The sequence below is a fragment of the Watersipora subatra genome, chromosome 4 (genome assembly GCF_963576615.1).
Source record: "Watersipora subatra chromosome 4, tzWatSuba1.1, whole genome shotgun sequence".
In the NCBI taxonomy this organism is placed as follows: domain Eukaryota; kingdom Metazoa; phylum Bryozoa; class Gymnolaemata; order Cheilostomatida; family Watersiporidae; genus Watersipora; species Watersipora subatra.
Window position 1 is genome coordinate 9994923 of NC_088711.1, and position 26032 is coordinate 10020954.

Here is a 26032-nt window from a genome sequence, read left to right on the forward strand (position 1 = left end):
ATTTACAAAAATCAAACATTCTTCTTTTCAATAGTAATTAGAAAAGGAGCAGACAACTCCCATTTGATAAAACAACATGAACATGATAACATTATACAGTACATTTATTCAGGATAGAATGCCAAGTTTTATTGACAAATGGTTGCACTTTTCTATTATGTAAAGTTGTTGCATAAAATTAAACAATCTAGACAGCTGCAGTCAAGCTACACTGCAGTTTTGAGAAAGTTGAGCACTATATACATGTATTATACAAAATTCAAATATTAAAATGCTAGCATCTACGTGTAGGTTTCACTTTTTTGATAGCAAACACTCCGAATGTATGTAAAAATGTTCTATTTACTATCTTTCGGCCACAATCAATAACCTAAATTAAATGAAGATTATAAAAAGCCACTACTTGAGCTTATACAAAAGAACAATGTGAAGACGATTTCTTAGCACCAACCACTATGTAAAGTAGATCATGTTTGTCAGTGCCAGTTTTCAGCTAAAGAATTAGTCGGTGTAGTAGGATTTTAAGCAAAATGAGATGAGAACATTTCAAATTGAAAAAATAATTTAAGTTTTTTCCTATAGTATGAGATGTGTTTTTGCTACAAGAAATTTCTGTATGACATCAAAGTAAAATATGGTGGTACATTAGTACAGTAGCAGAACATTTGGTGAGCGAATTGCATTAATAGATAGCATGACACAAGGAAGTTGTAGGCTATGTTTAAGCAATGATATACAGCCCCCATGTGGGGCTGTATATCATTAGTTTAAGTCTTGCTTCATGTTAGTTATTTTGGCAAACCCGATATATCGTTATTGCTTGAGAAAAGGTGAGATAAAGAGAGAACTTGAAGAGTAGAAAATAATTTGTTTATATTGTTTATTGCTTGTGTAATAAAGCAAGATGAGTTCTTTGTAAGTAATGATCAGTTTAGATGTTGTAATATTCAAGCCTAATGAGATGGACATCTACATAAACGTATTTACAAACATAAATTGCTATGGTTAATTATCAGAGTTAAGAAACTATACAGCTATTGGTACAAATGATGTTGGGAAGGTATGATGCAAGCATATACATGTTCATGTATGTAGCAATTTAGCACAGTCTGTGTCTCTATTTTCACATACATTTCTCATTTTCTGTGTGAATTATTTGGAATAAATAGTACTCGAATGTTAACCTTTTAACTATAAACCTGTTAATTCAAAATAAGCTTCACATGCAAGAGTGTGTTCCAAAAGAATTATGGACGGTTGGGCGACAGTCAATAGGGCGACAGACACTTAGGCGACACTTTCGGTTCGAAAGGCGACAACTTCAGACGGAAAGGCGACACAGCGGACAAACAGGCGACAATTCTGGACATTGAGGCGACAATTCTGAGGGCAGGATTAATTCAAAATATTAAGTCCTGCTATGGCCTGTTATGTTGTTGTGAATTAGTAGTGAACACTAACAAGACACCAACTTTATTGATGCCCAGATCGGAAATCTTGCATTTGCATACTTTTTACGCATTGCTCCACCTTACTTCCTTGGCATCTATTACCTGCTTATATCCTCATTAATGCCATTAATCTGATTACACTATTCTTTTGCACACAGTAGAATTTCGTATTGTATTAATGAATGTACCAAATATTTATTTAATTGAGATAGTTGTTATTTAAAAAAACTGCTGAGATTAATCTGTCTTTGATCGCCCAACTATTCTTCTGTTCATCCTTTTCTACAAATTTAACTTTAGAGTCTGTCAACACGCTCAGAAGTCATTTAGCCAGTCACTATTTTCTTTTTCACTTCCTTCCTTGAATGCTTGGAAAAACTGGCAAGATGCTTATCAGTATGGCAAGAGTCTGAGATTCCTTACCGCCTAATTTATGACATCATAGAGGTACCAACTTTTTCAACCCCTTTGAAGCGATGCATTCTTGAGTCACTAGCATACCGCTGTTGATGAGTCATTATACTACCTTTGGCTCCTGTATCATGTATTAGGACCCTCAGTAGTAGATCTCAAATTAATGTATATTCTTGTTCTGGTCGCAGTATGAAAATAAATACATACATATGGGTTTAGCTTTATACATTTTAATAAATTTGCTTTTTGGTACATTTATACAAATATTAAAGCTGATTTTTATCATATATAACTTTTAAAAATACGTATATCAATAGTTTGCAGCATTAATTTTTTTTACAATGACTTTATTCTGATTGATACTATGTAGATAAACTCATCTAGCGATAGAACTTCTCTTTCCTATCTAGAATGACGAGATCAGGTTCACGGTTATAAACTGGCAACTGAATATTACTTTCTACTAATTCTAAAACTTACATGAGAAGATACTTTGAATTACAGGAGTATAATTGTACACAGTGACTCGCAGGTGCTCGAATGCACTTGCTCTTCCAATCATACACAAAAAGAATTGCAGGAAATTCCCTAAACCACTATTTAATAAAGTTGTTATTAAAGTTCAAGCCAATGGCTGTCTATGTAATATCTTCCCATCTTTTCTGAAGTCTGTCTTTTGTTAAAATAGTCGCATATAAAAAAGATTCATAGTGCGTGTTAAAATGCAAAATATAGTATATGATGTGGTACATGGCAGCATTAACCTGCAACTGAGTATATATCACAAAGGTCTTTGAGGTGTTGATCACTCCTCATTGTCTCAAACTGCAGGTTGTGTGTGCCATCGGGATCTGTGACAAGGGTAATTCGGTCAAATATCTCAAGTGACTCTAGGGTAACATAGCATCAGGACCAGTTGATTTCTATGCTTTGAAGTGGATCATTTCTCCATAAGCTTTCTGTGATGCTGTTTAGTCTTCTTGCAACAAGCTGCAGAAGTTAGTAAAATATGGATATATCTTAGACACCTATGTCAGAAAAAGCCTTCACTCTTCATACTCAAATAAAATCTCAACAAAAATAGATCCGTGTGAACCGCAATTTAGCCTATTGAGTCTGCATTATAATGACATTGAATTATTATCATAATTGTAAAGAAACAAGGATAAGGAGATCATTATTTCCACAAGTAAATGAGAAATTACAATAATAGGGAATTGTCTTTTCATCTCACACCAAGAGCAAACTCTTCTCCCAGCTACGGTGAATTTTGACGATCGAAACCATAAAACTATTTCTTTTCGAGGTAAGATAACTCTAAGGTTTCAACAATCAGAGAAGGGATAACTCTAAAGTTTCAATAATCAGAGACAAGATTGTCGACAATTCAGCCGAGAACGTGACTTTTTGAAAAATTTTGAACAAACATGCTGATACAAAAACAAGTTTTGGTGTTTTAATTGAATAAGCTAGATGCATTTTTAGAAAAAAATACCTCAATATTTTGTTAATTGTCTGGGCTAGCATAATTAGAGAAATCCCAATCCCACCAATGGCGTTTAAAAATACATGTTGCAATTTCGATTTATAAAATAGTCTGTAAAAAACAATAACACTTTCAAGGCTACGTTTCAAAAATATACGTAAGCATAGCACACAACGACAGCATCTCATAGTTTGTCAGTACATTACCTTGCCTTTAACCACACAGCAAACCAATTTGTCGCCTTTTAGTCTAGAATTGTCGCCGGTTTGTCTGCCATGTCGCCTTTCCGTCTGAAGTTGTCGCCTTTCGAACTGAAAGTGTCGCCTAAGTGTCTGTCGCCCTAATGACTGTCGCCCAAAAGTCCAGTTACCGTTCCAAAATAATCTTGATAAAATTTATAGTATTTAATTTAGGATTATTATTAATTCAAAAGTTTTTGAACCTAAATGATTTCTAACAAAGTTAATCGGCATATCTTTGTGAAAAACTAACCATGAGTCACGAATATATCGCCTAAACTATAATAATCTTTAACAACTTGCATACATAGGTAAGTAAATGCCAATAAGTCTACATGAAGAAAAAAGTTGTCTGTTCATGTTAATAATGTAGCCGTTTATCAAAAGTGTGTCGTAAGAAGGCGACCCCTGAGTGAAGCCAATTTGTAGCTTCAGATCGTGGTAAGAAAAAAGAGGTTTCAGATTGTTGTTAGCGAATCCATTTTAAGTATCCTTTGACGTCGTATCACTAATTTGTATTAATGTAATACGGAAAATAAACTTTATGAGAAGGGAGGTCAAAAAGCACGTCGAAGGATTTTGGCACGTGAAAAATCCAAACGGTAAATCTTATACAATACATGTATTTATAGTATTATAGTATTATTAGTTAATATTTAGGTACGTTAAACGTTCACACTAAAGGCACTAGTTTATTTCATCGTATAAATAAATGTGCGACCGATAATTACGCATAAATTCAGGCGGGCTACAATACTGTTGTATATTTAGACACTGAATCATACGAAAGAAACTCATCTCTGTTGTGAGATTATGTAAATCAAAATTGAACACATTTGAACAGCGAGTTAGCGTAACTGTTAAATTTTTTCAATGTATCACGTTTTAGCGGTATTACAAATTTTGTTAATACAGGATTAACATTGTAATAAGCTTCAGCTGCGTAGGAGTTTACTTCATAATATTTCAGATTTCTATATAGAGCAACTTCACACCTGATACGTAAGTGTATAAACGGTCTGATACCCTCATTCAGAATAACATACATGAGCTGTATACGTTTTTGGCATTCCGCTTTCATGTGCTACCTAATTGGACTTGATAGATCTTTGGCTAGTGTGACAATTGAATAAGAATGCTATCATGTATTTCTTTTTTACTACTGCTGAACTCTCCAGACACACTGTTATCTCCTAACGTCCTGCTATTCAAGCGAGCTAACAATAACCTGCTAGAGGACAAAATAACACGAGGAACGCAACCATAAAAATAGTAAAAAAACCAGTATTTACAAATAATAGGCCTATACATATATTGAATGTTATATAAACAAGGCATAATCCATTGCCACAGCTAGAGCGAAATGTGCTTTAAATTTACCGTCTAAAGGGCTCCTCAGTTATCCTTCAGTCATTCTATGGCGCTCCAATATCAATTAAAGATATATGGAAAGCAGTGATTTAGGATTTCTGGAAAAATATGTGATCATTGACTCAACTGATCATACCTGCCAACTCTCACGGATTGGGCGTGAGACTCACGCAATCACCCCAAAGAAAAAATGAAAATGCGTGAGATTTTTGCCCCAATTTCCACAATTTTATATATACAGTCAAACATGGATAACTCGAACTTCACGGGACCGAGCAAAAGTGTTCGAATTATTAGAGGGTTCAAGTTATCAGAGCACTGTCACAAGTCCATGTAATTACTTATTTATTAGTAGATACATGTACATATGCAAACTATAATATAAATCAAAAGCACAAATGGCTTGTTTCAAATTAAATGCTTCTAATGTAAAGTTTAAAACGTTTTTATCAAAAAGTATAGAGATTTTTCTATCATTTGAGATTGGTTTGTTGTTTGAGGTGATGTTATTGCCAGGACATTTTTTAGATTGACATTGGCAAAACTTGATCGTTGTTGAAATGCTCAAAAGAAAAGACATTTTTTTCTTTTGAGCGTTTTACCCACGATCAATTTTGCCGATTTTTCTTGAAGTTTATGCAAAGATTACCTTACTTTACCTGGGATTCGTTAAGAGCAACACTCCGAGGCAGTTCAATTAGAAGTTTTACGAGGTTTTACGGTACATTGTATATCACTCACGCTTTTTGAATGGATACTTATTGAATGTACACACGTATTCTGTGTTTAGGTCAAACGATGAATAGTTTTTTAGCTAAGACAACGTATACATTTAATTACAACAATTTTTAAGACGTTTTAAACATTCAACATTCCGACGTTGATTCAACACGGAATCAACGTCGGAAAACTATTCATCACGGGCTAGCCGGGTCACGCACTCAAGGATTTTCGCCACGCACATACAAAACAACATGCTGTTTTTGTTTTGTATGTGCGTGGCGAAAATCCTTGCGTGCGTGACCCGGCAAGCCCGTGCTATTCATCGTATAGCAGTATAAATCAAATTTGACCGAACCTTTAGAAAAGTCGTTGACAAAAATATTTTGCCGATGGTAATAACAACGCTTATGAATTACGAAAAGATGAGGTTTACCTCTATGGCTTTGAATAAAGTGATTTTCTAAAGCGGTAACAACCGTTTCGGTAGCCATTGGGCAAAAAAACAGTTCGAATTAACAGTGTTGAGTTCGAGTTATCTATAGCAATTTATCATTACGTGGGAACGGACCAAAGAAACCGTTCGAATTAACCATGTGTTCGAGCTATCCGTGGACGAGTTATCCATGTTTGACTGTACTATCATTGATACATCAATTGCCCCAAAACCAAATCTCACGCATTGTCCCACTCTTGGGTTGGCAGGTCTGCAACTGATAAAAGTGAACTTCGAACACTCAAGCCTTGTACGCTTAAACTTAAGTATTAATCACTAAGTGTCTGTTTTTTTAGACATGTTTGGCTAGTTTTCCATAGATCTAGGAAGTTTAATTATACACTGGTAGACATTCAGGTCTAAGTTCAGCCTTACATTTTACTAGTTGAGTGATCTGTGTCTTTCGGTATAATGCGAGCCAATAAGTCAGCATTTATTGGATAAATTGACTGCTGGCAGTATAGCCGGAGAACAATTCTGTGGTATTCTTAGGTGCTTTCAAGAAACTAAAACATTGCTTTTCAATCTTCTATCTCTTTGAGCCACATTGCTCCGCAAACAGATTTTGCAAGCATATAATGATATACAAGAAATTTTAAATACGGTCAAACATGGATAACTCGCCCACGGATAGCTCGAACACATGGTTAACTCGAACGATTTCTTTGGTCCGTTCCCACGTAATGATAAATTGCTATAGATAACTTGAACTCAACACTGTTAACTCGAACTGTTTTTTGCCCAACGGCTACCGAAACGGTTGTTATCGCTTTAGAAAATCACTTTATTCCAAGCCATAGAGGTAAACCTCAACTTTTCGTAATTCATAAGCGTCGTTATTACCACCATCGGCAAAATATTTTTGTCAACGACTTTTCTAACGGTTTGGTGAAATTTGATTTATACCAAACATCCGCTTAGCGATCACCCTTCGGAAGCAAGGTAAAGTGAGGTAATCTTTGCATAAACTTCAAGAAAAATTGGCAAAATTGATCATGCGTAAAACGCTCAAAAAAAAAGATGTCTTTTCTTTTGAGCATTTCAACAACGATCAAGTTCTGTCAACGTCAATCTAAAAAATATCCTGGCAATAACATCACCTCAAACAACAAACCAATCTCAAGTGATAGAAAAATCTCTATACTTTTTGATAAAAACGTTTTAAACTTTACATTAGAAGCATTTAATTTGAAACAAGCCATTTGTGCTTTTGATTTATATTATAGTTTGTATATGTACATGTATCTACTAATAAATAAGTAAATACATGGACTTGTGATAGTGCTCTGATAACTTGAACGCTCTGATAATTCGAACACTTTCGCTCGGTCCCGTGAAGTTCGAGTTATCCATGTTTGACTGTACTTGATTATTGTGAGCCTCATCTACAACATTTGGATTTTTTTTAAAGGGGGTGGACCAGTAGCAAAGTTGCATTTTGCAGGAACAGTTACAAAATGGAAAACTTATTTTTTATTCAGACTGGTGCAATCATCACTAGTTGTGCATTCATCCACGCAAGTAGTAGCGCAAGTCGATGATATATGTAGGTTATTAATATCACAATGTAGCTGGCTTGCTGAAAAATAATGTTTGACAATATATATTGTCATTATGTTGTTCAGTTATTACCCATATTTTTATAGAAACCTTGTTTAATATATCCTAACATTACTTAAAATAACAACCCGTACTTTTAGGACACATTTGGGTTCTTTTCGGCCAAGTGTAACTTCCATAAGTGGTGTTTTTTTTTCAAAGAGCCACTACTTTTTAAAATACTGAAACGATCATTTAATGGAAAGGAGAAAACCACTTACTTTGCTAAGTATAGCTGAAAACATAGTGCTGCCGGTTAGGTTGACTGCATTACGTGTGACAGCAAATCATGCCGTATCCTAAATAGTAGTGTTCTGCTTTCACTCATTGTCTTCATATAAAACAACCATTTATATAAGTTTGCCATAAGTTAGAGCCATGGACTCAATTGTTGCAAGTGATCATATTTGATCACGAGTTGTCAAAATGCCAAGCTAGTTGCCTCACTGTGAAAGACTTGTCATCTCAACGCCAACTTGCCAATGATTAAACCATTCAGACCAAATTCTGCGACTATGTCTAAGGGCATATATTCTAAATATGCCCTTAGACAGCATTGCTAAGGGCTGTGAGTTTACTACATGATGATTTATATCATTAGTAACTCTGTTCAATGGTTATTGAAATATTTTAAAATGCAAGAACTTTTGCCATTATTAAATTAAGATCAAGGTGAATGATGCAAAATATCCTGTTTGTAGCTACATGATTCCATTTTCTAACATTTTTTGATATATGTTCAAGGTCCATAAATTCCTTCACAAGCATTTATAAAAATGCATAGATGGCAAGGTTTGAATATTAAAGTTCTTTAGCCTAAAGTTTTCACAAGTTATAGCCATCTTTCATATCTCCCTTCTTAATCCCCAACTCTCAATACTACAACACCTATCAAAAACATAGGAATATTCTCTCGGTGATTTGGTCATAACGTTGTTTGCTATTGTTGCAGAGCATATACCAACCTTACATAAGGCATTACATTTCTAAGATGCTGACTCCCCGGTTCACACTATCACAAAATGATGAATTTATCATCGCAAAAATTGAAACTCCGTATGTCAAGTTCTCTGATGGAGAGATGTGGATGCAGGACAATGAATTTTCTTTTTACTGCAAGCCTTACCATTTAAAACTCTATTTTTCTGGAGAGATTTTCGAAGACGGAACAGAATTGGCCAGGTATGACGTCGAATCTGGCATTTTTACTATTAACATCCCTAAGATGGTAAAAGGTGAAAAATTTGAGAATCTTGATATGCTTACAAAACTGGTCACTCCATCGACGGCGAACACTTCTGTCAAAGGTTCTGCAGTCATTGAGGTTCTGAACAGCTCTACCTATGATGAACTAGTCGATGAGACTACTGAAATTGATTGGTCGGTTGAGCAAGTTCTTCCAAAGGAAGATGAGGTAGATATAGGTTTGTCTCTATGTAGTTGCAACTATGGCTTTAATCTCAAACACAAGACAGTTTTTACCAAACTGAGGGAAGAAGCTCATGAGCTGTTGGACATCTTGAATCCGGAAGAAGCACCAGTGCAACAGCGACCAATCCTGCAGAAGCAACAAGAAGTGAAGGATTTTAATTTAGAGCATTACATAGCTGACTTTTGTGACGACTCACTGATAGAAGAGTTAATTACATATACGTCTTCATCGGAGATAGCTTATAAGAAGTATCGCGAAGGTAAATGACTAGAGATAGTTATATGCTATGCTGCTTTTAAGAGGCTTCTAGTTCAACTAATACCATATATCTATTATAATATATGACAAAGTTTAAAGTGTTTGATTTATTTGAGCTTTTTTTTGATGGTTTGGATCAATTTTTAAGTTTTGTTACATCTCAATGCTCGTGTCACAAAATCTTTCCCTTGTGCTATACACAATTCATTTGCTAAAATCTTTTCTAATAGGTAATGAGCTTTGGCACTGATTTATGTAAGTACTTACCTGTCGTTAAATCTCACATTATTGAATACTGATCGCTGTTGCTAAAAGTATAATGTAACTTATAAGTGGAACTAGCTTCAAGTGAAGCGTTTTATTGAAGCCAAGTTTAGCAGTTGAACCAAGTCTCATTTTTCTGTATTGACTGCGGTCTATCTTGTTGTTACGAGCATCATATAAATCAGACAGTGAATATAGCAAGAAGTAATATTTGATGTAGTTAATGTTGGGTAAATATAATATAATGGTTACTATACCATACCAAGTGCTTTAGCTGGTCCACTCTGTATTTTTTCATTCATACCTAGTCAAACATGTTTACATAAACTAAGTAGGGTAAAATATTCTTTGCTTCATATCTAAGTAAGATCAGATCGAATTGAGCTCCTAAGCATCTGCTGCTAAAATGGGAGATCTCTTTGGTTGCACTTTTATCTGCCTAATCCCTTTTCTCATTTCTCCCATCAGGAACAGCATCGCTGTCAAATCTGATTGTATACAGCAAAGACGAAGTTGAGGATCTGTTAAGATTACCAAGGAAGGACTATATACTAGACTCTGGAGAGACGAAGTCAGCACTGCTGGGATTGATAGATGTGCTATTCGCTTATCTTTATGATATGAGGTTTGTTCGCTGAGACCCCAGGGCTGATACTCCTCCCTAAAAGGCCCATTAGGTTCGGCCCAAAATCACGTTTTAGGGGGGGTTTTCAGACCATGAGGCACTGTCAGTGAATTTGCTACTTTAGGGGTGGCTTCCACAGCCAAGCCAGTAAAAGGGCCCATGCTCATTAAGGTTTTATTCAGCCAAAGTAATACCAAAAAATTGCACCGAAATTCCAGTCTTCATTTTAATACAAATCGCATTAGAATCTGCATGCTTGCTGACGGGAAACAAATGGAAAAGAGACAGTCAACACTGAATCATCTTAGCAACTCTTTAGCCATATACTCAGAACGAATGATATGCTATTTCTTTCATTGATATTTACTATGTTTTCCTTTGTAAATTAAAATGATGATCTGATGGTTGATGTTTGGAATCAGTTTTATTAACCCTTTTTGCAGGCTTAGTGACATTTTGTCGTTTTGCGATACTGACGCTAGTCGGCAGAGCAACTATTATGTCGCCACACGAACGGTTTTTATAAATTGATTTATGGTTAGCTAATTGCCTGTTTTTGTTTAATTTTTTATTAATAGTAAACTACAATATATCAGTCTCTGTTAGCAACAAAAAATAAGCCGTTTGCAGAAAAAAAAACGATCGTTTTTGCAATACTAAACAAACAAAAAATTCGAAATCAAAACGTATCTAAATAAAATTGGGAATTTTGTTTGTAGGTTTTTTCTGCTTTATTAATGAATCATATTGGATGTTTAGCAGGGCTTAGAACCTGGGCGCCCTTTAGAAAACTCCCAGTGTTTAGGGGGTGTATTTCAAATTGACCAACCAGGTGATTGGGGGTAGAATATCCAAATTCAAATTGACCAACCAGGTGATTGGGGGTACAATATCCAAGTCTGGGCCTATCCAGGTGGGTGTTTCTTTCAGAGTATCAGCCCTGGGGCTGAGACTCCCTCTTTTTGATCTAAAGTATATAAAAGGGTTTTGTCTTGACATAACTAACCCTGCATGATGAAATGAACGTCTTCACCTATCTCATATAGCAATAATTCCTTTGTCTAGCTCATCTATACCATGAGGTAGGTTAGGAGGCTCTATAGAGGCAGGGAATGGGTGATCGATTTGTAGCATAAGGTAGGTTAGGAGGCTCTATAGGGGCAGAGAATAGGTTATCAATCTGTAGCATGAGGCCCACTAGGTAACGAGATTTGTTGTCTAGTGGCAGAGGATTTGGTTAACAATTTTAGTGGGTATTCAATATCAACTGCAGGTTAAGCGTCTAATGTACTGTCATAGCCTCTTTTATCATCTGAATATGCTAGTTGTATATAGCTGGTGCATTATGTGTACTAAAGTATACATATGATAAGGTCTGCTCTGTACACAGTAGTGTACATATGATAAGGTCTGCTCTGTACACAGTAGTGTACATATGATAAGGTCTGCTCTGTACACAGTAGTATACATATGATAAGGTCTGCTCTGTACACAGTAGTGCGCATATGATAAGTTCTGCTCTGTACTTAGTAGTGCGCATATGACTAGGTCTGCTCTGTATAAACTAGTGTGCATATGACTAGGTCTTGCATGGAAGAAAACACTGTTGAGTCTTGCTGGACAGTAAGGAAGCTGAGCTCCTGCCTTTCATGGCTTGTCGTGCACGCTGACCTAAAGACTACGCTGTGTGGCTGCCTTAGACGAGCCTTGTCTTACCCTCTCTACAGACACTGGGTGCTTGCTATGAAGGTACTCATTTACTCTTTCCTCTCAGCTATCTCTCTTTCTTCCCCTTCTAGATGTTCTCTAGTTACTAGTTGCCAGCTATATATGATGTTACCTCCTGTATTGCTGGCAGCAGACTGGATACTGATGCGCTGTAGCAGGTGTTGGCATGTGTCTAGTCTGGTTGCTAGCACTCTATCGAGCTCGTACTGCATTCTCTCTGATTTGAACGCCTCTGCTCATCATATTTAGATGCGTATAGCTGCGCTTGTGGAGAAAGTTTTTGTTATCTCGGGAAAAAGTAAAATTTCATTAATTTCTAAAATGTTTTCATACTGTTTAGATGTTAGTAGTGCTCGTCATTTACAAATACAACTCAGAGCAAGAAATTGAAGGTTTAAAAACTGTCATATGTACAGAATATTAGTTATAGACAACATATTTACCATCTTCAGCTACCATATTTTATGTGCTGCATGGATAAGATGCACTGGATAATAAGGCACAGCATTAATTAATATTTCAATTTCTGTCATTGTCCACACATAAGGAACTTCAGATTATACGTAGGGTAACCTGATATAAATTCTGTCCAATACGATTAAGGGTGACTAGTAATGCTCAGGCATGTACAGTCACTTCTAAGGTTATATGAGATGGGTTTATATGGGCCTGTAAAGTATATGTCTTACCTTTTTCCTTTTATTCAGCTGAGTAGAGTCTATAAAAATGTTGCTGTAGATGGTTTTAAAAATTTTAGATATTATATTTAATCAACATTAACTACGTCAAATATTACTTCTTGCTTTATTCACTGTCTGATTTATATGATGCTCGTAACAACAAGATAGACCGCAGTCAATACAGAAAAATGAGACTTGGTTCAACCGCTAAACTTCAACATTCTAATTGACTTCTTGCACCAACCATCGGGTACAAAGACTTCTTTTAGAGAAGCTTTCGTCGTCGGCCATCACTTTAGTAGGTTGGTGCGGGCTGTGAGGAAAAGTTTAGGCAACGCCTGGACCTTTAAAGCTGAATGAATAGCTAAACGTTTCATTAAGTTAAGGAAACTTACACTAGATCAAGAAAAAGGATGCCAGCTTTTCACATATTAAATATGCTGTTTTCAGTGTGTTGTGACAAACCAATGAAAGTAAATACCAACCCCTGCTTCATTCCTAGCTCCCCCTAGTGCCAAATATGAGGAAACTTGAAGGTTGACTTGCAACAAAATTCACATGGCAGTTATTTGATATCAAAAGATTTACCATGTCTTACTCTGCTGTGTTGTAGGTGCAAAATATGTGGAAATGTGATTACAAGCTCTTAAAAGCTCAAAAACGAACAGTTAATCGCAGCTATCACGAACACACCGTAGATTGGAATCCCATTTCAAAACGGCTCAAATGGGACATAGCTGAATAAGATGGCTTCTGTTTACACTTTCATGCAACCTCATTCGTCGAAATATTTTCACAAATATACTTCACGCATTCAATAAAACCATGTCTATAATTGTCCTTACGTGTCTATTTCATGATCATTGTAATGCTGTCACTCTGAGCACTGGTTTCTTAAAACCTACCATAAAAATTCATTTAATTTTTTAACCTTAGCTCGAAGGAGTGCATATCATATTCTGACAAACATGACGAGCCTGTTGGTCACCTGTGATAGTCGGAAAAATGCTGCAGAAATTGTTCGCGCTATTTGGCAGGAGGTATGGGTCACATGATCAAATTATGAATAAATGATTAGACCAAGCTGAAACGAAACTGTAAAGTAGCGAGCATCTATATTTGATAAGGGTTTTTTGGTAAAACCCGAAGTGTTTGTCATAAACTAGTGCTACGAGACATTTTATATTCAGCATTTTATTGGCCTTTAATTTCACGTGATAACATCACATGTCAAAACAATAGCGACAATGTTTGAGTACGTCATCGAAATAAAGAGATTCCAAACTATGACGTTTTTGTGATGGCTGCGATTAATTGTTCGTTTTTTAGCTTTTAAGAGCTTATAATCACATTTCCACATATTTTGCACCTACAACACAGCAGAGTAAGACATGGTGAATCTTTTGATACTAAACAACTGTAATGTGAATTTTGTTGCAAGTCAACCTTTAAGAGTTACGTAAGGTTTGCTTGTTTGAACTTTGCAAGAACAGCTCTTCTCAACTGATGTGCATCCACGTGTTGTCTTCTATGCCTACTTTTATTTCTGCTAGTAATAGTCAGGTGTAATAACTATACGTGCAATTATTCTGCAAATTCTAAGGGTGATTGATTGGTGCAATTGTTGAAGTGTTGGTTTGCAATGCTAAAAGTTGTGAGTTCGAATTCCACATGGTGCAATCTGTTTCGCAAACTCAATTGGGTCTTCGGATGGATGCAGAGACACAGTTTACTTGTACACTTATAGTTTAACTATAAACTTGCAGTTTATTATACACTTGTACACTTATAGTACAGAATGCATCACAGTACCAGTATCGGAGAAGTAGTAACACGCATGCCTGTGTGGGTTATCATTAGTTTTTTTACAGTTTTACTCGTAGCAGTATGGTCATAAAGCTCATTCCACCAATATCTGCTGCTTTTTTATGCTGGGAAGTTTTAAGCAAATCTGTGAGCCAGTTTACCATCATGCTTTCAGCTCTTTATAAGCTAAACCCTACTCTAAACTTTTAGTAATAAATTATTGGTAGCTCAAACCATGAAACTCATCAGTTTACTCTAGCTAGCTAATTTTTTTAACATTTCAGAACTTGAAGTTTCATTACTTTTACTATTATTGTTTGTCGTTCATTTTCTTCGTATTTTATAGAGAAACCTGTAGATGTTTGTCGGTTCCTTTAGCTGATAAGAACTTTATAAGTTTTTTAATATCTTCCGTCAGTTTTTGGCGCATAACTTTGGAGCTAAGATGTTCAAATAGCAACAGTGTAACATAATAACATTTTATTGATTCAACTGCATTCCTGGTTTAGCAATGACCTATCTCAAATTGATAACTGACTATTGCCCAATTGCCTACGCTATATGAATTTTCATATATGTATGAATTCCATGTTGATATAATTTCATAACTTACTATATGTTACTAGTAGCGTGACAGTCCAGCGCACTGAGATATAGGTGTGCCAATAGAGCACAGAAAATCACTATTTGCACAATTATGCTGAACTACTTGATGGTGGTCGATTGGCTCAGGTGTTAGACTATCAGTCCTTCAAGCCAAAAATCGTGAGTTTGAATCCCGTTAACAGCTATGTTTTTTTCTTAACATTTGATATATTCGAACAGATGAATGGATGGACACTGCTGTTATTATAGTAAAAGTACTGAATGCCTGGCGTTGCACATGTAATAAAAAAAATTTTGTATAGAAAATTTATTTTCAATTGAATAATTTTTTATACCCAATGAATTTGAGTAACGTAACCTCGTCTAAATCTTTACTGTAATAAGAGCCGTGGGCGTTTCTCTGAAGCCGGCGTTAGGAAAAAAATTGCGCCATGATCCCGCACGCAATCACGATCTTCAGGCATGCTAGTTGAAACATGAGGCATGAGCATTTTAACCAATCAGCATGAAAGATTGGCCGGTGTAATAAATATGACGTTCACAATTATTCCATAGTACAGCCAGTTGGACGCATAGTGTAATGGATAGCATGCCTCTCCACAGAATTTGAGGTTCCGAGTTAATTCCAGCGTGAAGGGGGTTTTATAACTTTTATTGCTGTAACTGGACAAACGATAGACAAACAAATGCTAATATTTATATAGATTGAATGGTGATTAACCCCTCGTTAGTTTGCAGATTTCAATCACTTTTACAATAAGTCAGCTCAGCTAAGAAAGAAATGCTGTAGATTGAATTTCCTTCTTCATGACAGGTATATTTTGTTTCTGTACACTAATTAGCCTTATATTTTGTTGCCCACTCATAACGCATCACACGGTTGTCTATTTAAAAAAATGGTTTGTAGAACATTAATAGATCTTCAACTGCAATGGAACTACTGGAGCACACATTCTTTTTGTAGGTCCTGGAGGATGTATGCATTGCACTCTGTCTTGGAAGAAAACATGTGGTGAAATGTTTGCTAAGCATCCATCGCTTATTCAACAACAATGAGCCTTACCATGTCCTCAATGATCTCTACATAACTGACTACTGCACTTGGATACAGACCGTTTCAAATGATACCTTGATGTCTCTCTCGAACCAAATCCGTTGCTGTCATCTCAGTAAGGATGATCTTGGCTTGGATCTACTTGCTGTCGAAGAGTCTAGTAGCGACGATGGATCCTGTGATACAGAGGATGATAGTGAAGAGGATCAGGAAGAGATGGGAGTGATATCCTGTTTGGGGCAAAGCGGAGCCGTCAGCCACTCTAAGCTGATCACTGAACTCGGTGATAGCTGTGCTCTAGTGCATGAAACAGTCACTACTGATAGTCTAGTTAGTGAAACAGTCTCTACTGATACTCTAGTTAGTGAGACAGTCACTACTGATAGTCAAATTGGTGAACTTGTCTCCTGTGCTACTAATGTTACTCAAAGCATTACTAGCATTGCTAAAGCTAGTGAGGCAGTTACTATAGGTACTCCAGCTAATGATAAAGTCATTAGTGACAGTTTAGAAACTTTAGATGGTGAAGGTTTGGATAGAAAACTTGCACAACTAAATGTCTCAGATTAAGACTAGTTATTCTCCTTTCTAACATCAAGCTCCTGCCTTCCGGATACATCTATTCTTTTATTGTATGTTCAAGAACGGCGAGCATTGATTTACCTGACTAAAAATAAAAATATATACATGTATATTTCAAATATCAAATTTATGTGTAAAAATATTATTCTTTTGCTACTATTTTGCAGTTCTCTGAAATTTTAAGCAATGTTTGCGCTGTGAACAATTAAAGCATTTTTGAGTACAAATCTTCTAGATAATGTGATGTCAGCTGTAGAAACAGTTGTTGTTCAGGAATGATCTGGTCAGTTAATAAATTCTTGCTCAAATGTTGGGTGCTGTAACAAGGATGTCTGAGGGGTTAGAAATACAGATATTCAATCATTAAAAAAACGAAGTTGGGTGTACGTATTTCCCAAAAAATGGCATCTTCACTTCAGACCATTAAATGATCAAAATATGCACCTGATAAGGATGTTATACAAGACTGGAATAGCTTCATTTAGCAGCATAGGTTAAATCTAACCATGGTGAGAGCAGCGTAAGATCAACTAGCTTACCTATTTAAGAAATTTTTAAAGCATTAATGATTACCAATTCGTTGCAACAAAGCCTATGCTCTTTACAGTCTGTAAATCTTTGGTATAGTCCATGGTATAGTCTGTGATTCTTGTTAGACGGTAAACAGTAGGCGGTATAGTCTGTGTTTCTTGTTATGAGGTAACCAGTGGGTGATATAGTCAGTGATTCTTATGAGGTAAACAGTGGTTAGTAACTTAGTATGGCTTGTGGTTGTTTGCACATGTCCTAATTAGCAGACAACTCGTGAGTTAGATGATGTTCATGTCAGCAGAGTTGGAGTTGCATTCCTATGCTGAAGTTCTGGTAATCCTTATAAATCATTGTTAATTATTAGTAATTGGCAATCATCATTGGAAATCATTATTAAGAAAACTTGCTGTTTGCGCACATCTTGGAGATAGGCTCACCAAATCTTTCAAAAGATAATTAGAGAGAGTGATTGGTTATGTAATCAATACTGCAAAGCATTAGTTTCAACAGTATAAGATGCTCACTATTGGAGCAGTGATATATGAAAGCTAATTCAATCAAGCTGAGTGGATTCAATCTGATTTTTTTCAAATTTTGTATTGCTATCATTTAAACTCACTAAACATTCTCTAAAAGTAAACAACTTGCAATTCCCCATGTACCTCATTGCAAATATAGTTATGTGAATATTTGAACGCAATCATTTAGATTAGCGGGATAGTAAAAATGAGATAGCGTTATAGATCATAATCAATAGCGTATTTGTGCATGCATATGTGTGTGTTAGTCTACATAAACACTCCACATTTTTTCACCAATTTGATCGAAACTTCATATTCATCTGCTCTGTGCCTTCTGCCATGTTACTAAACGTATTTGGTTTGAAAACCCAATCTAGGTCCTAAGGATCAATCACTTCAACACCTGCCTGCGGGCTATCTGACCAAAAATGAAAAAAATCCTGGTCAATAACTATTACTTGACTGCTGATAAGCCCAATGCAGATAAGCTTGAACATACAGACGAGTCTCAAAACAGGCGACTGCAAATCCATTTTAATTAGCTTATTACGTTGCTATCAAATGAGATAGTTGTTTGCAGTGGTTACGGTTAATCAATTCTATAAACCTCTTACGAGCCCTGATAATGCTCAATTGTTCTATTTTGTTAGTATTTGGTAATGACATAGTATAGACTCATAAAAACAATTAAAAGTTTTACGCATCTTGTAGTTTTACTAGACTGTAATAGGCAGTATTGATCTAATACACTAATGACCTCTAGATTATTTTCTGCTGCTCTTGATCATTGCTGGTTCCAACTAAAAACTTTGATGTTAATCATTGGAGTTGTGCACACTTTCAATGATGTTTATGTTTTTCTTTTGCTAAAACCGAACAAACACATGAAAACTTGAACTTGTAAGCTTTTAAAAAAAGCCAGACCAGTCTTACAACCTTCTTTTTTACTGATTAGGATTGTCGCTCTTTGGCCCACAACTTGAAAATTTTGAGTCAGAACTTTTAGACCAATTATTATATACCAAAAATAGCATTTGCCAACTGGACAAGCAATTTGTTTAGTCAATTTAGTATTGAAACTTTAGTGGTCAATAAAATTGAATAACTTTAAAAAAGGGTTTGCCTTTTGTCAGCTCAGTTGGTGTATGAGCTGCCAACATAGATGCCTGAGCTTCACTCCCCAACTTTTCCATAAATTATGTATGACCTAAGCTCACAACAGAGCCAAATAATTTATTAAACAATTTCTCTGAATAATAATGTTTAAGATGAGTACAAAAAATACCTGATTATTGTATTGTCAACAGTAATGGTGATGAGCTGGAAGAAAAAGCAAAGCTTTTATTTACAATGACCTCAAACGCGAAAATGTGTACAAAACATGGCAAATTGGCTTTGATTCATATTCTGTATATAAAAACAATGATGTAGCGTTTGCTCAAAGCGAGCTTATAAAAAGTTGTATTTTGTTCAATTCCTCTGTGAAAGAAAAGAGATTTTAAGACAAAAACTTTTTTGTTGCCTTAGTCAGCTTAGCCTCAGAGTTGTCTTAAAGCTTCTACTTACATGTATATGTACTAATAGTGTTTCGAACTATTTAAGCTCAACAGCATTGGAAATCATAATGGTTTTTATTTTCTGTTTTTCGCCTTGTTACAGCAAATTTTTTGTTAATAATTTAATGAATGCGCATATTAATGTTGACTAACTAGTGGTGACTGTAAAGCAAATTGTGTTGCTGTTGCAAAGCAAATAGATGTTGCTTATTATGTGGATTAACTAACCCTTGCTTTGGCGAACAGCTACCTATCTTTATAAACTTCACAAAGAGTAGGCGCTATTTTGGCTGATTATCTTGTTAAATAACTAGTTTTAGTAAATCATACTTAAATATAAGTGACTTTTTGTTTAATATTAGGTAATGTATTATTTTCAAATTTTTCAGCATCAGATTAGTGCATTTGTATATTATAGGTAATGCGTACGATCGCGTTGTCAAATTATGGAGTTGTATACTCGTTAAACTACAGCAATGACGTACTAATAGTGTTTCGAACTATTTAAGCTCAACAGCATTGGAAATCATAATGGTTTTTATTTTCTGTTTTTCGCCTTGTTACAGCAAATTTTTTGTTAATAATTTAATGAATGCGCATATTAATGTTGACTAACTAGTGGTGACTGTAAAGCAAATTGTGTTGCTGTTGCAAAGCAAATAGATGTTGCTTATTATGTGGATTAACTAACCCTTGCTTTGGCGAACAGCTACCTATCTTTATAAACTTCACAAAGAGTAGGCGCTATTTTGGCTGATTATCTTGTTAAATAACTAGTTTTAGTAAATCATACTTAAATATAAGTGACTTTTTGTTTAATATTAGGTAATGTATTATTTTCAAATTTTTCAGCATCAGATTAGTGCATTTGTATATTATAGGTAATGCGTACGATCGCGTTGTCAAATTATGGAGTTGTATACTCGTTAAACTACAGCAATGACGTAAGTCCTCTTTGAATTCATGTACGCAAACGCTTAGCGGGTTAAAAGAAAACTAGTCCGGTAGCCAAAAATGAGTTTTGGTTTAGCATAGAAACTAAAATATCTTCCGCCATTATATTTTCTTTCAATACGCAATTTTAAAAAAATCGTTTGTTTTATATATTGATAAATGTAAAAAAATACAATTATAATTTAATTTTACACACTGTTCAATGCACAAATGCAAACAATCGACTGATTTTATAACGCCAAGGACGGATGAACACTGTGTCATCAATCGGCGGATGTGCGCACATCTATTCACAGCAACAGCGCGTGCATATGATAACAATCGTAAGAATTTTGTCGATTGACCACCGGTGTCTGCAATGGCTGATAAAATAGCTGGAAAAAGTAAAGACGAGCTTGTTCAAAGAGCTAAACATGCAGAGCAAGCCGAAAGATATGACGACATGGCTGCTGCCATGAAGGCGATTACAGAGATGCTTGGTAAAGGCAATGACAAATTAGCCAGCGAGGAACGCAACCTTCTGTCTGTAGCATACAAAAACGTAGTCGGTGCTAGGCGGTCTGCCTGGAGAGTTATATCTAGCATAGAACACAAAACGGAAGGGAGTGAGAAAAAGCAGGCGATGGCAAGAGAATACAAACAGAAAGTTGAATCGGAATTAAAAAGCATATGCAACGATGTTTTGGTAAGAACGCAAGCCAATAGTAATATTATCTGCTGTTAGTCATAAGTTATTTAATAAATATTGTTCAATCTGTATTATAATGCAACATTTTACGGACGTTATCATACAATTGTAACTATTAGCTGTCATGCGTATCACTTTTTGCTTGTAATCTTGAAAATTCAATTGTGTATTATCATTTTTGAAGATGTTGCTAGATGGCCATCTCATTCCAAGCGCACCAGAAGATGATGCAGAATCCAAAGTGTTTTACTACAAAATGAAAGGAGACTACTACAGATATTTAGGCGAAGTCGCTGTAGCAGATGAAAGGGAAAGTAAGTAGTTTTGGTCATTTTAAGATTATAGTTCACAGTTTCCTTAAAAATTAGGCCATAGTCTGATTTGTTGGTTTTAATGTTGTCGGAAGTATCCAGCTATACAGTAGCAACCATGAAATATTCATAATTACAGAAGTAATATTGCAATCACAAGAAGCATATGACAACGCTTACTCTGAAGCATCAACTAAAATGCCACCAACACATCCTATCAGACTCGGTTTGGCACTAAATTTCTCAGTGTTTTATTATGAAATACTGAACACTCCGGAAAAAGCCTGTTCTCTTGCCAAGCAGGTAGGTAAATGGTATATAATTGATGCTAGCAATAATCGATAACTTATTGCTAGTATCACAATCTCATTTCTTTGTTGACGTGTTTGGTCACATTTTTGATTGTGTTATATTGAGCCTTTTATTGGCCTCTCATTTCACGTGTCAAAACAGTTACCACGTGGAGTACGTCATCAAAATAAAGTACGTCATCAAAATAAAGTACGTCATCAAAATAAAGTACGTCATCAAAATCAAGAGATTCCAACCTACCGCCATTTATTTAATTGTTTGTTTTTGAGCTTTGAAGAGTTTGTAATCACATTTCCACATATTTTGAACCTACAACACAGCCGAGTAAGACAGGTGAACCTTTTGATACTGTAATGTGAATTTTGTTGCAAGTCAACTTTTATGTATAATAAAACTAATATTATGTAATCACTTGATTGAACATGGGAGTAAAAAATATGAGTACAATTTTGCTGTTTTTGTGCTACAAGGTACAATACTATTGTAATTACAAAATAATTTTTCATAAAATTATTTGTGAAACTTGCCAGCTCCACAAATAATTAGTTGCAAGATATATGGGTTCCTTATCAATCTTATTACAGGCATTTGATGACGCCATAGCTGAGTTAGACACATTACAAGAAGACGCTTACAAAGACAGCACACTTATAATGCAATTACTACGAGACAATCTCACAGTAAGTTAAATTTGTAAAAGGCATTGTTTTCCATAGTGCCTCTATGTGGTCTTAAGTCACCCTTGCTTGTCCAAACTGAAAAGTTGTACCTAATCCAAATACTGGCAATTAAAACAAGTTCTAACGCATCTTGATCGAACAAAGCTTTTGATGACATTTCTGTTTCAATCATTCAATCATTGAAATATTTCAGTTTGTTAACTTTTGGAATATTACAAATTGGAAAAACGTTTTATCATTTATCAAGTAAAGTTTTATACCTGCATTTGTTTACATGTTTATTTATCTCTGGTTGACAGAAATAAAGTAATGCGAGAAAAATACATGATTGAGTCTACTAAGTTTAATTCAATATAACATTTTTTTATATTTCAACTCTTAAGATCTTTGCTGGTCTTAGTATTGCATTTGAGCTGTCAACAGCTATATTCCTTCAACTTTTGATCCGTGAAGTAGGTAGATTTTGGCATATAGGTTATCACATAATTTTGATCTTTACTAAATTTGTTTGAAAAATAAACTCTTAGCTAACTCCATATATAATCAAACTTGAGTCACATAAATTTTACTGGGCTATAGATCTTGTTACTTATGTAAGCCTCCCATTGTGAAGCTGACGTATACATACATGTATATATATGCCATTTTTGATGACTTGACTAGAAGTGAGGAAATGCTTCAGTAGATAAATTTGTGTATGAAGTCTCTGGCACATTTGTAAAATAGGACATTTCTAGCAGCAAAAAAGTTAAGCAGCAGTGTAATAATTACTACTGTCGTAAATAATCCATGCCGAGAACAGTTGCGTTATACGATGTATAAAATACTTGCAAATAGCCAAAATCCTTCCAAGAACTTTCCAAACTCACGCATTGAGCACTTCAAAAAGGGAAAAAACTGAGCTTAACTTTTTACTTTACTGACTGTACAGTAACTGGTATTATTAGTGTGTATCGACAGCTTTTCTGTTTTTCCGTACCAATTTTACTTTAGGTTAATGGGAGTGCATACCTTCAATGTCAATTTAAAGATTTTTTAGATCTCAAGGTCTATGCTGCAAAGAAAAAAAAAAGAAAATATTGTGTTGCTAAAGTGAAGTAAAAAAATGTATCTACACTACTAAAAAAATGTATTCTAGGGTAGGAGATAGCTTTCAACAAGACATTTAGCTAGGTAGGCTGGACTCAAACACCTGCATCAATCGACCGCTTTTATATAGTTCTTAATAATTGTGCAGTTACTTATTCTCTGTTCTTTGTTGGCACATCTGACAATCTCTCATGGCACACTAGACTGTCTGGTACTAGTATACATATATAATAGAGATAGCCTTATATGTCGTTTTCTCTCGTCAGTGCGACGGTGAAGAAAATTATATTTAAGACTAATTATTGGACTCATTATTCAAATCGAATTTGAGAACATGCAACAACAGAATATATAATTTTTTATGTAATAAAATGCACAAACTTTACACAAATACTGGTCGTTAAGTAGAATTTATTTAAAAAGAGGTATACGTTATAGGAGTGTTTACACTCTGCTCTATTCACATAGTCATGTTGAAAAGCCGCGCAGACATGAATTCTGAGTTTTTTTAAAATAAAAACTCGCATATATTTAGAACGTTAAAACAAACATAACAATGTACTTTTGGTAACATTATTTAATTAATAATTACAAGAAGAATGAGTAGACTAGTGTAAGTCTTCATTATAACGATTGCAATTTTAAGATAAGGCCACACAATCTGTAGCCAGAGTTTCTGTTTTTAAATATGACCAATGATCTTTAAGATGTGTTATGGCATAGTTAGCCAACTTTTAGCTAGTGGGCATGTGATAGTCAATCATGTATGCTCATTGAATGAAATGTGGGAAGGTATTTTTATATTCTTCACGACTGCTCCCCTTAAAGTGCGCCGAATGAGACTCTAAATGGGTCTGTGAATAGGATTCTGAAACTCTCTAATGTGATAATAACAATCATTTTATTTTAGATAGTTTTCAATTGCTTTAAAATTTTGGCTTGTTGTAATTACCACACTCGCTGCTTATTGACTACAGCTCTAGGCTTGAAGTTTTGTGCATTTAGTTGTCGTATTGTTAACAGAAATGAAACTCGATCAGCTCAACATGATTCATTAAATATATTAATACAATTATTCGATTTAAGATTTGCTAGCATTTACCATTAAGCTTTTAAGCTATGGCACGAATAAGGTGAAATGGGTCCTTAATATGATTATTTGTTCCAACACGCAAAACAAATATCAAAATTGATTCACGAAATATGTCAGTAGGCTTGTTCGTGTATTTATTTGTATTCTCAACTGCAATGTTCAATCTATACAAGATACAATAATGCTTCTGCTCTGTAGGGTTGGTGTTTTAGGCTTTGTATAACTTGTTACTGCACCAATGTTGCTTTGATTTTAGTTATGGACATCTGACCAAGAAGCTCAACAGGGAGAAGACGATTAAACTTGTGCTGTAGTCATTGTAACATTCAGCCAGGGGTAGTTTCTTCTCTAAGTGCTTGTGGCCATTCAGCATGTAGCTGCCTGTTTTTGCGCTGACTTCTTTTTACGCTAAACTGAAACTGCTTCTGGGTAGTCCCGCTTTGTATTGAATGCTTACTGTTATACTCGGCGATGGTTAGATGCTCAGATTCAGCTGCAGTATTGTAGCCAGACATTCTCACATTTGCACTATTTCTTATGTCTACTAACTTGATTTTACTCTTCGATCAGTGATTTGTCTTCAACATTTTGTGTTAGGAGATAATATAGCTGATCGATTTTTTTGTTTGTTGGCACCTTTGGATTAGCATTCTAAGATGATAGTAATTAAAATATCTTTCACAATTTCTTTGTTGCATGAGTTAATTGGGAATTTTACTATATTGTGGCTTTTATAAAATATAATTATGGAAAAACAAAGATCATTCAAACCTTCAAGTTGAATTTACAACCTCTCACTCACCACTCTAGATCAATGGTGACTAACTGGTTGGTGAGTCAGAACTCACCAACCAGTAGAGGTACTGCACCTTGCAAGTCTTATTACACTCTTTGAAATTTTTGTCGTTAGAAACATTTATATAAGTGTGATTGCAAAAAATATGCTAGTTTCAATGAACCCCTGAGAATGCCTCACTGAACACATGTTAAGAACCACTGATCTAGATGCTGAGAAAGTTGTGCTTGGAATTTCCATTATTTTTGCTGGTTTCTAGAGAATTTGTACAAAGACACTTCATGCATATTTTCTAAACAGGGTGTCCCCGTGTCTTAAGCCAGCTCACAGATCATATTTAGTCACACTTGAACCCGTTTTATCATCATTGTACAAAACTAGATGTGTCTTGTCTCAAGGATGTTGTTTTTACAACCATTTTCTTGTGAGAAAATGCCACCCTCTTTTACCAGCACGCTGCTGAGTAACAAAGAATAGTTATGATAACATATCAACTTCACACTTTTTCGATCACCAAAGGTCTTGCCATTTGCTTTGTAATATTAACGCTAAAGCTACCGCATATAAATTAATTTTAGACAAAAATTCTCAAAATCGTATCATTTATTTGTATTATAAACATAAAATAGATGTATATCCAAATGGCAGAATAGCAAGATAAAGTTTTGAAGTGTTAATTTAAATCATAAA

The 26032-nt window shown here is 35.1% G+C and overlaps 2 protein-coding genes across 2 annotated transcripts; both read left to right on the plus strand.

Annotated features, from left to right (window-relative positions):
* The first annotated feature begins 4154 nt into the window (after positions 1 to 4154).
* On the plus strand, positions 4155 to 17108 carry LOC137393077 (protein SHQ1 homolog). Its single transcript, XM_068079478.1, has 5 exons — positions 4155 to 4192; positions 8729 to 9467; positions 10199 to 10355; positions 11939 to 12104; positions 16140 to 17108. The coding sequence occupies exons 2-5, from the start codon at positions 8768 to 8770 to the stop codon at positions 16797 to 16799; spliced, it is 1683 nt and encodes a 560-aa protein (XP_067935579.1). The 5' UTR covers positions 4155 to 4192; positions 8729 to 8767; the 3' UTR covers positions 16800 to 17108.
* Positions 17109 to 20650: 3542 nt separating this feature from the next.
* Positions 20651 to 25305, plus strand: LOC137393725 (14-3-3 protein beta/alpha-A-like). The gene is made up of 5 exons (XM_068080400.1): positions 20651 to 21058; positions 21246 to 21375; positions 21512 to 21675; positions 22269 to 22364; positions 24803 to 25305. The coding sequence occupies exons 1-5, from the start codon at positions 20732 to 20734 to the stop codon at positions 24845 to 24847; spliced, it is 762 nt and encodes a 253-aa protein (XP_067936501.1). The 5' UTR covers positions 20651 to 20731; the 3' UTR covers positions 24848 to 25305.
* The last annotated feature ends 727 nt before the right edge of the window (positions 25306 to 26032 follow it).

Coding starts and splice junctions, on each gene's coding strand:
- LOC137393077 (XM_068079478.1), top strand. CDS start 8,768: ATGCTGACTCCCCGGTTCACACTATCACAAAATGATGAATTTATCATC. Junction 10,356..11,938: donor GCTTATCTTTATGATATGAG/GTTTGTTCGCTG, acceptor GCATATGACTAG/GTCTTGCATGGAAGAAAACA. Junction 12,105..16,139: donor ACTGGGTGCTTGCTATGAAG/GTACTCATTTAC, acceptor TTCTTTTTGTAG/GTCCTGGAGGATGTATGCAT.
- LOC137393725 (XM_068080400.1), top strand. CDS start 20,732: ATGGCTGATAAAATAGCTGGAAAAAGTAAAGACGAGCTTGTTCAAAGA. Junction 21,676..22,268: donor CCTGTTCTCTTGCCAAGCAG/GTAGGTAAATGG, acceptor ATCTTATTACAG/GCATTTGATGACGCCATAGC. Junction 22,365..24,802: donor TACTACGAGACAATCTCACA/GTAAGTTAAATT, acceptor CTTTGATTTTAG/TTATGGACATCTGACCAAGA.